Source organism: Gavialis gangeticus, unplaced genomic scaffold (genome assembly GCF_001723915.1).
Source record: "Gavialis gangeticus isolate Ggan-Ray unplaced genomic scaffold, GavGan_comp1, whole genome shotgun sequence".
Lineage (NCBI taxonomy): Eukaryota > Metazoa > Chordata > Crocodylia > Gavialidae > Gavialis > Gavialis gangeticus.
In genome coordinates, this window is record NW_017729020.1 from 10,009,907 (window position 1) to 10,020,464 (window position 10,558).

At 39.5% G+C, this 10,558-nt stretch overlaps 1 protein-coding gene and 1 long non-coding RNA gene across 2 annotated transcripts in view; one reads left to right on the forward strand and one right to left on the reverse strand.

Moving 5' to 3' along the window:
• The window catches only part of LOC109295578, a 22,309-nt gene extending 17,674 nt beyond the window's left edge, over window positions 1-4,635 (reverse strand). Inside the window, exon 1 of the long non-coding RNA XR_002096767.1 lies at window positions 4,624-4,635. This is a non-coding gene — a long non-coding RNA (uncharacterized LOC109295578). The remainder of the gene's footprint in view (window positions 1-4,623) is intronic.
• Window positions 1-10,558, forward strand: part of UNC5D (unc-5 netrin receptor D) — a 326,435-nt gene that overhangs the window by 294,057 nt on the left and 21,820 nt on the right. The window contains exons 12-13 of the mRNA XM_019514323.1: window positions 6,564-6,732; window positions 8,080-8,307. Coding sequence (XP_019369868.1) covers window positions 6,564-6,732; window positions 8,080-8,307 — 397 coding nt within the window. The remainder of the gene's footprint in view (window positions 1-6,563; window positions 6,733-8,079; window positions 8,308-10,558) is intronic.

Consider the following 10,558-nt stretch of genomic DNA (forward strand, 5'->3'; position numbering starts at 1 on the left):
CTCTTTCCCCTCGACTGCCTTGTACTCTAACCCAAAGCACTTCAGAGTGCCCCTTCTCCAACTCCTTGCTAATTGACGAGGATGTGTATTCCTCCTTAATATAGAGTGCCACGCCCCCACCTTTCCCTCCTATCCTGTACAGCCTACAGCCCTTGACATTCACCGCCCAGTCATGTGTTGAGTCCCACCACGTTTCCGTGATCCCCACTATGTCCGGGCTGGTGTCAGCTAGCAGGAGGGTGAGTTCCTCCTGCTTGTTTCCCATACTACGAGCATTTGTGTAGAGGCACTTGAGGCCTCCTGCGGATGTGTGTACTGACCCCCTAGTCCCGGCGTTGCCCTGGCCCCTATCGCTTACCTGTTCATTCATTTCGCTCGTTGGGCTGGGCTGGGCTGTAGTTGTGGGTGTTGTTTGGTCTGGCAGTCTGATGTTTCCTCCGCCCTCATCTTCCCCTAGTATTTTGGTATTTCTAAACAAATTTTGAAAAAAGTTCCTAAGTGGATTTTTTAAAACAAATCATTAACTTCTTTCCTTTTCTTTCTATTTTTATTTTTTTTTTTTAATTTTATTTTTTTTTTTTTACCCGGTTTTGGTAAATACATTTAGGGATTGAGAGACAAAAAGCAGTGTACCTGAAGTAAATGCAGGAGTGAATATGCAAGTGAAGTAGGTTCTGAATGACCATGAGAAATTGAGATTCAAGACATGGAAGCTGGGCATCACTGCAGGGACCTATCCCTCCCCTCCTCGCTTTGCCTTCCCCGGGTGTCTCATTTTATCCAGGAGCCGCGCTGGTCTCCGATCCCATGCCAGGCTTGTAGATAAGAAGTAAAAGCCACCGAGTGGAGTTAGTACCTGAAGGTGGGCTTGAGTGTTTGAGAAGCGGCTGTTGCCCAGCACTGCTTCTCTTCAGTTGAGCATCCCTGGCTGTGTGCATGGCCTCAGTCCTCTGCTGCTGATCTGCTTTTCCTTTGGACAGAGGAGGAGATGCTTTAGCAACCAATATGAACAATGCTTTTAACTGGCATTAATCTTTGTCTCAGGGACTAGATCCTCTCCATGACATTCTCGCTAGTCACTGACTTCAAGCCTAGAACCTAAAAGTCCATTTTGAAATCAAGATCTTCCACTGGCAGTGCACCAGGTGTGCATGTGGGAGACTGAAATACAGACTGCATTGGTTTTCATAATTGGAAACCTTACTGGCTACCTTCCTGGGGCAATCATTGAGGATGCTGCAGCATCAAATTCAGTGAGAAGGCTAGGATGACACTAGCAAGGGGTGGGCTGAAATGAATTCTGCAGAAGCCCTGGGAATGACTCGACACTCTGAGCATTCAAAACATAATAGAAGTATAATGTAGCCATTAAGGCAGGCATATTGGTGAAATTAATGGAAAGGCTTCATTCTCAGCTGATGTAGACGAGAGTAGCTCAGTTACACTCCATACCATTTCACATCTGGCCCTTAGTTCCAGGAAAAAAATGGGTTAAATACTGTTCTCTAAGCAATGCCACACTCAGTATTGTTTTCAGGTTCTTCAAGAATAAATAGGACAATCACAAGCCATTGACTATTTTATGTGCAGCTGTCGTGGGGCCAAGAAAGAGCAGCAGTGAAGTGACCCAGCTAAATTTCCATGATCACTCCTCTTCTTGATGGACTCCACCCTCTCTTTGGAGCCATCTTTTTTTCTTTTTCTTTTTTTCCCCCAACTGTATTTCTTAAGGCCATCCTCTATAATGCTCCTGATCTTCCTGCTCTTGTGACTTCTGCGTTAGATTATAGTGCTATGATTCAAGCCTGTGTTCAACATAGTAAAAAAGCTCATCTGTATGCATAATACAGAAAAGGTACATTGTTCCAAATCAAGGCTGCAAAGGTGATTGAGCCAGCATAAATCTATCATACAGATAAATAGGTTCGAACAAGGAGAAAACGGTGTGCTGTAATTGTCTACTGTTGCATGGAAAGAGACTGAACAAACAGCAGATTACCTGGAATTTATAAACAGTTATTCCAGTAATACAAGAAGAAAGATCAAACACATTGTGCTATTTTGAGGGCATATGAAGTGTTGTATGGTATAATGTTTGGAACAGGGAACTGTGATTGAAGACTCTAAAGTTCTCTTTCTTGTTCTAACATAGACTTGCCGTGTGACCTTGTGCAAAACACTTAAGCCCCAATTCATCATTTCCCTGCACTGTACACAGGTAGCTAGAACTGCACGCAATAGTCTAAAAGTGCATGGTAAAATGCTACCAGATGAGAGTAGCGGCACATTAGGCACATTTTGATTATTGCCTTCAACACTATGTCATCATTTAGATTAGGGCAACGGGGCCCTGAGCCTCAAATTTTGTATACCGCTATTTTTATGCCCAATTTAAAGCACTTCATACTTTATTGCTCAGAGGTGATGAGGTCTGGTAAGGTCTACATGACTGCATTTGGGTCTGTAAGTGCTCATTACCGCCTGGAAAAAATCATGGTCCTAAGTGTCAAAGTGGGGAAACCAAAAATGGAAGCACCCAAAGCTTGAAGCCACCTTTCAGGCTTACTCCTACACTCTCCATATCCCTATGCAAAATGGGCAGACCAACACTTGCCTCAGAGGGATTTTGTTAAGATTCACTCAGGAATGCTTGAAAAGCATTTGATTTCATTAGATTACCCTTAATTTGAAGACAGTAATAGGAAAGACTATAAAAGCAGCAAGAACTATGACCACGAAACGCACTTGCATTGTCTCAACTTGATGGAATTGGCCCAAGCTCAGCATTTTTTCCAATTTTTTAAGAATTGAAAAGGGATTTATATTCATGCCCCTCCCTACTGGAAAACTCGTTTGTGAAGGAAGAAAATGACGTTCTGAATTTTTATTTGGATGATTACGTTAGACCTTAAAACAGAAGTTTACACATCTTAATAGGAAATGGGGAAAAAAATCTATTTTTCCTCTAAATTCTTCATAAAGCAACATATTGTGGAATTAGACATGACTGTTCCTTTCTGTGCAGTTTCACAGAGAAATATTTGCTATTCTGGCACAGCCATGGTGACTATTAGTTTTTTCTCTACTGGAAATCCAGCAAAGTCCTGATTTTGATGGATTTGCAGGGATTAGATCTGGTTACTGATTTGTTTACTCTGCACTTAAGGGAATATTAAATACCTGTATCCTGAAATGTTTCCCTTCTCTGCCTTGCCTAATAAACAGTCCTGAATTGCATCCTAATACCATGTCAGTTACTACAGAAAAGACTCTTGCTATTTGCAATAAGTGTGAGAGTTCATCTAATTAGCTGATTTCAGTTCATTTGGCATTAAATAATTCCCAGAATTCCCATATGTTTGTACAATATGTTCAACAGGGGGACTGATTCTCTGAAAGCAATTAAATAGCTCCTTTCCGAAGAGCTCGTCATTGGTCATTCACACACGTCCCTGCTATTCCTCTCCACAACGTATGCAGGCAGTAATTACACTGAGTCAGAGTGACCATGGAGAGCTGCCAGTAGCCATTATAGAGGCTATGCCATTTCTGAGATTGTGACTTGTTGTTAACATTTTCCGGGGTTTTTTGTTGGTTTGTTTTATGCGAGGATCAAATTGTCCCAGTCTATTTCACATCACCCTCCAGGGTGGCTAATAGGATGGCTAATAGGACTTCTTCCCTTCAAACTGGTGTGTGTGCGCATGCAAGTGTATATGTGGTATTAAGTTTTCTTGTGGATGCTTGAAAAGCTTGAATTAGTTTTTACTGAGAATCATCACCAGTAGCATGACTAAGCCCCTGGATTCACAGCCCCTGAGGGTAAATGCAGTGTTGTTTTCAGCTTAACCTATATTTTGCTCCCACTATGGGAGATGAATTGTCAAACTTTGTGCTGGAGGTAACTTTGGCAAACTTTTCCCCCTGTATTTTGTGCACTTGTCAGCAGTATCAATTTGGCGTGGGAAGCGGTAGTTGAAGGACGTGTGCCTGTTGTGAGTGAGATAGGATAGAGATGCACCCACCACGTTAAATAACTGGGGTTTGACTCATTCTCTGGAAATATGCTATTGTTATCCCTTCCAGCAGCAGCATCAAAACAGAGATAAGGAGATAGAACGCATCAGTCATTGCAGAGGTACAGCAGAAAGTATGCCGAATTAAATAACTTAGCCAAAAATGAATATGTAAAGAGTTAGCTTGAAGGCTTTCAATACTTCTGAGACCTATTGCTCTGTATTTTAAGTAACCTGGTGGATCATTTCGAAAGCACTTTATAAACAAAGTTTTGTGCTGTAGGAAGAGGTTTTGGCAGCAACCTTTCGGAGGCTGTTTTTAGTTAACAAAAATCAAATGCAAGTTGAAAACAGCAGTGTTACTTGTTTTTGGCACTACTGTTGTTATTGCAGAAACTTTTTTTTTTCCTAGTAACAGTTTAGTTGCAAAGCACTCATGGCTCCTGAAAAAAAACGATATTCACAAGCATATGCCAAGTAGTTTGAATGAATATATTTTCAGACTACAAGTTGTTTCAGAACTGTTCATTTGAAGTATTAATGGTGGCCCTAACTCAGCAGAACACTTAAGCAGGTGCTCATCTTTGAGCACAGTAAGATTGCCAACATGCTTATTGTTAAGCTTGGGCTTAAATGGCAAGAATGCCATTTAAATAGAAGAATAGAATAGAATATATGATGAATCATGCATTTCTGGTTTGCTGTTTCTAGCAGAACAAATATGTATGCATGTATGATCTTTGGGGACTTGTGAACAATGAATACTTTGACTGCTGTAAAAAAGTAGAGAAGAATTAGCCCGTTTATTTCTAAATATGTTTTTTCCATTCAAGCCTCAAACGATTAACACTATGCTTGCATATTATGTTTCCACATGAATAGTTTTATTGGGACATCCCTTAGACTGTAAGCTTTTGGGAGCAGACACAGCGTTTGGGTCTCTATTTGGACGACATTTAAAACAACAGAGTCCTAGCTCCAGACTGGAGCTCTTACGTGCTACAAAAATACAAATAATAATAATCACAAGTGAGGTTGTTTGTGCTAAGGTATTTGCAGGAGGAGAGCCTAACTGACTGGAAGGACGGGTACCTGGCATGCCCTGCACACACATACCTGAGATGGCTTTAAACTAGCAAGCTCAGTTACTGATAGAAGTGTGGCTGGTGTGGCATGGCTCAGCATGGGCCGAGTGCTTGAGTATTTCTATTTATCCAGCTTCTCAAGTGTTTTTTGCAGCCTGTACTACCTACTGCACAGCGACGACTGTGCTGCACTCAGTACACCAGCTAGCAAGTTTAATGCTGTCTCAAATATATCTACGTAAGCTGCAGTCAGTCACCATGCTGGCAGGGCCACATTTCCTCCTGACTTGGTGGTGTTACACAGATGTGTCTTATATTTTGAGAGCAGAATACCAATTAGTAGTTGTAGCGTTCACATTAGTAAGCCATACATTTGGGACACAAGCCAAGATGAAGGATACAAGTTAAATAAATCACCTTTTCTCTCGCTTGCCTGTCATTGCTCAGCATATGTGTTTTTAAATAAGTGTTATTTATTAATGAATCCAGCTTACCCAGTAACAAATTTAACATTTAAAGACACATACAATCCCTTAAGGTATACATGAAGACAGGTGCTTATCTTCCATCAGCAGTGCTCTCTTAACCCAAGTAATGTCCACAGAGGAGTCTTGTAGTCGTTTCTTCCCCCCTTCTTTTCCATTCAAATCTCTGACAGCTCCTTTACATGTCAGTCAGCGTTTAGCTATTGTGTTTCTTCATTTCTATATGTAACCTTCCTAATAATTCACCCCCTCTTTTTTTGTCAGAACTATGTTCTATGTGTTTTATTAAGGAGAGTAAGAAAAAAAAAAAAGGTTTGTGTGGGACGGAGTTAAATTTAGCTCTGAATAAGGGAGGAAAGAATAGAGATTCGTATCAGATACTGTGCATTTTCAGCTTAATGCCTGCTGTCTATTACTTATCTATTTTGTTCAACTGGAAGAATTAAAGTATGTTTTCAAATGAGGGAAATCAGACGCAATCTGGGGAAATTTGGGAGAGGCTGTATTTTTACACGATTATTTGGCTCATCTTTACTATTATGAAAAGGTTGTTGATGACATTCTTTAAAGAAAAGAATTGCGTGGCAATATTACCAGCTGGTGAATTAAGCAAGGCTTCCTTTCACAGTAACATTAAAGTTGCATTTTGATTTATTCAAAGAGAAATATACATCAGGGAACAAGATCGCGAACTGACCGGTGAAGGGTTGATTAGCTTGGGCTCAAGAAGTTTCTTTCATAGCTATCTTCTGATTCTGTATTGAAATGACTACAACTGCTGACCTTCCTGTTTCCCCACGTCAGTGATGTATAAGATGCTTAGATTTTGTCTTCAAATCTCTTAAATATGGGTATAGAAATTTTCTTTATATGCAAATCAGTTTTACGACCTTGATTTTAAAAGAAAATCACAAAAACTTTAACTTCCTTGTTATATTTACTCAAAGATTGATCTGTCTTTTCAATATTTATTGAAGCCTCCAGCCAGAAGGCACAGAAGTTCTTCTTGGTCCAGAAGTAACTTGTGGCCCTCCAGATGTGACTGTCACCACTCCTTTTGCCTTGACTATACCACACTGTGCAGAAGTAAATTCTGAACACTGGACCATTCACTTGAAAAAAAGAATACAACAAGGGAAATGGGAGGTAAGTTAAAACCATCCCTCCCTCCCTGAGGAGACCATACTGCCAGCAAAATCATAAGATGCAACTATCTAGGCTAAAATTAGGGCTGGTCAGAAATACCAGGGATGGTAAAATTCACAGCGCTAAAGGAATTCACCTTTCCCCCATCAAAATGCAAAACTGATGAACAAAATGAGAAGAGGAAATTCATGCCAATGAAAGCCTTACCGGGAAGATGGCATCAAAGTAAGAGGGTACTCTTTTTCCTCTGACTGTTCTTATGTGCTGCAGTTCTAACTCTGTAGCGGTCACGTAACAGGAGTTTTTATCACTTGATTACTGTGGCTTTTGTTATAGAAACTATTGAGAAATCTCCAGTCTTAACTGATCCTGACCAATCTGGCAAAAAATTATGCTGCAAAAAAGGTCAGGCATTATGTAAAAATCCATACTTGGCTTTTAATATGTTTTACCTAAATTTTTTCTAGAGTGCTCCTGATTTGCTAATATCATCTTTTTTTCATCATTTTTAATTTTACTGCCCATTGATCACCTTGTGCCAGTAATCTCTACAGGACTACCACATGCCGCATAATATATTTACCAATTGTAAATCATAATTTACTATTATGTTGTGTTTTTCCTATTCGCTTGCTCTGACAGAGAATGCTGGAATGATACCATGCATGATATTTTTAATCATCTCTCTGCCTGCCCAAGCTACTTCTCTTACTTGTTTTCCTTCTCTGAACTATTTCAAGTTCATCATAGTCCTCTTACTCTAGATGCTCTCACTTCTGAGTCAGTTGTCTCAATGCTGGTTGCAAATAGCCAAGGACTAGTAAGGTAGAATGAAATATTACCATGAAAATTCCTCAGATCATTTATCTAATGACACTACAGCGCAGCAAAACTATATGTGGAAGACACAAGATTATTTTTTTTGGATAAGAATAAACATTATCGTGATGGATACTGTAAGAGGATGTCAGATGCGGGCTGCTGTTCAAGGTTTCTGTATTGACTTTGAACTTCACAGTAATTTCTTAACTTGACATTGGGAAAAATTAGCTATAAAGTCAAGAACGCTTGAAAAGGTGCTAAAATTGCTTATGCGTCATTATTATTACATTGAATTCGGTACAATATATCACCATAAGCACTGTTGCTGACTCAGGGCTACATGGTGAGTACTCACTCACGTAAGTAGTTCCACTCAAGTCAACATGAGTAAAGGCTCGCAGTCGAGCTGCGAATGTACTAAGAGTACACAGTGAACTGGGGAAAAAAAAATACATCAACTGAAACGTCATGCCTTCTGCTCAGAAAAGCTTGCTGATTTTTAAATGTGATTTTTTCATTGCATAGGAAGTGATGTCCGTGGAAGAGGAAACGACTTCTTGCTACTGTCTGTTGGATCCTTATGCCTGCCACATTCTCTTAAACAGCTTTGGAACTTATGCTCTTGTTGGAGAGCCCGTCTCCGACTGTGCTGTTAAACAGCTGAAAGTAGCAGTCTTCGGCTGCCTGTCTTGCAATTCGCTGGATTACAACTTGCGAGTGTATTGTGTGGATAACACTCCTTGTGCATTTCAGGTAAAGGATTCTGATTTGTGAATTATCTGTTCCTTTCCATAAAAACACAGCCACTCTCTATGTATGGCTAGACCAGCACTGGACTAAAACTCAAAAGACAACAGGATGTGCAAGTCACCAGTGCCATGGTGTGTTAATTTGGGAAAGTTACACCGTCTCTCTATATACCTCTCTTTCCAATCCTACTCTTTCTCTGTCTTGTATATTTAGATGGTAAATGCTTTGCAGCAAAGACCATCTCGATAGGGATTTGTACAGTACTGGGTCAAAAAGGGTATCGTTGTGACAGAAATAACTGATATTTTACTATCGTTTGTTATAAACTATGTATGGGGTTCATTAACTTGAATATCGCGTTTCCTTTATTAAATCACAACAGGATAGGTAGGTGGTCCCCTCCCTTTCTATATGAGTCAGACAGTAAGTGTTCAAATACAATTTTGTAAAACTCAAGTGGAACCCTGTGGCATTTAATCAAAATTAGTATGATTTTTAAAATGGTGTTTCTGTAAAAATTAGACTCTGCAGCTGTTGCAAACTCTAAAGCTTTAATAAAATGCTTTTCTTTGGGGACTAGAGATGAAGACAGTAGTGACAGCTGATATTTTCCCCCTGTTCCAATTTTGCATCACAGAAACATGACTCTCGTAGCAAAGAATATTTTAATAGCTGTATGCTTTTAATAAAAGAAAAGCCCCCTACAGTGGAAACTAGAGAACTATAGCAGCTCTGTGCTTGCTTTCTATATCACTCTATGGCACATATAACTTATGTGTGCGGCAGTATTTAAGTTAGTAAGTCTGTATAAAATTGTAAGAACTAAATTCTGGCCTCAGATAAGTGTGTGTGTGCGCGCGCGCGCACACACACACACACACACAGAAAAATGCAAACTCAAAATTGGTGTTGGGTCAAAAATGCTTTTATACTTGTATCAAATAATTATTTATAATAGTACTGTAATACTAAAATTCTTCAACATGCTTTAATTTAAGCAAGACAAAAATCCTGAAACCTGTGAAAAGCTGTGAAAATGGCCCACATAAGCAGGCTGGGTTTTTATTCCTCAGAGTCTCCCAATTCTAGTTTGTCAGGCTGCCTATTACCATGTATTATTCTTAATGAATGATTCACCCAGCCTGTATTTTACCTTCAATATATATTGAAGATGATGGGGGGGAAGAAGCTTAATGTATTTGTATCACTCTGGTTCCCAACTTACTGATGTATTTAGCAAACAAAGGAGACTAGGCGTTTTTTCTTAACGTAAGTGAAAATAAATACGACATTTCTAATTTAGCAATTTTTAAAGAAAAAATAGTCCAAGAATAATTACCATTTTTTTCCATTTATAGAGACTATCATGTTATCACTTTATAAAAAGGCTATTATATATTTATGTAGTGCCACTTTCACTCTAAATATGCTTTATCAGTTTAGAGCCAGCTTCCTTTTAAAAATGGAAATTGAGTAATTATCACAGAAAAGTTCTAAAGTAGATTAAAAAAAAAAGGTAATGTAGAACTGTGGATATAGCATTGGACTGAATCAGACCAAAATTACAACGACTGAAGTGAAGGTAGTTTTCGTTGGTTCCTTATAGCACAGGGATTTACCATACTGCCAAATGCCCTCCCTGAACTTGTTTCTCATGGGGCATTCTTGATTTATAGCTTCAAGGAGCTGAATATTAACAGTCATTTCAGAAGTCATAGCCAAGTCAGTAGTTCTTCTAACAATGCTTTCATGCTCCTGACAAGCCATCTGACTTACTTTGGTGTTCACAAATTAGATAGAATTCATATGGATTTAAAATCTAATTTCAAAATATTTCTGCAGGACTCTGCTCCCCACATAGCTCTGTAAAACAGCCTTAGAAAAGATTGTTCAGGTACAGACAAAAAGGATTTCTTACTATTATTTTTAAATGCAAATATTTGAACAAATTGGCAAATTTAGTGATGCTTCTTCAGTGCTTTTTGAAGTCCTGAGAGTACATGCTCATCATGATTGTGATCCATCTGTCCAGTTAAATTAATGTCAAAGAATTATGTGGGCTGTTCAGCCAGTTTGTCTTCTACTGTCTATCTCCTGTTTACACGGTCAACTCTTTATCTGCATGCTTTTTATGCTCAGAATATACAGCACTAAAAGACACAGCGAATGAGCTAGGGCAGGGGAGCTCGGCGAGTAGGCGGGAGCTGGAGTTGGAGCGGGGGCGGCGGCTGGGCGGGGCCGGGCGGCTGGGCTG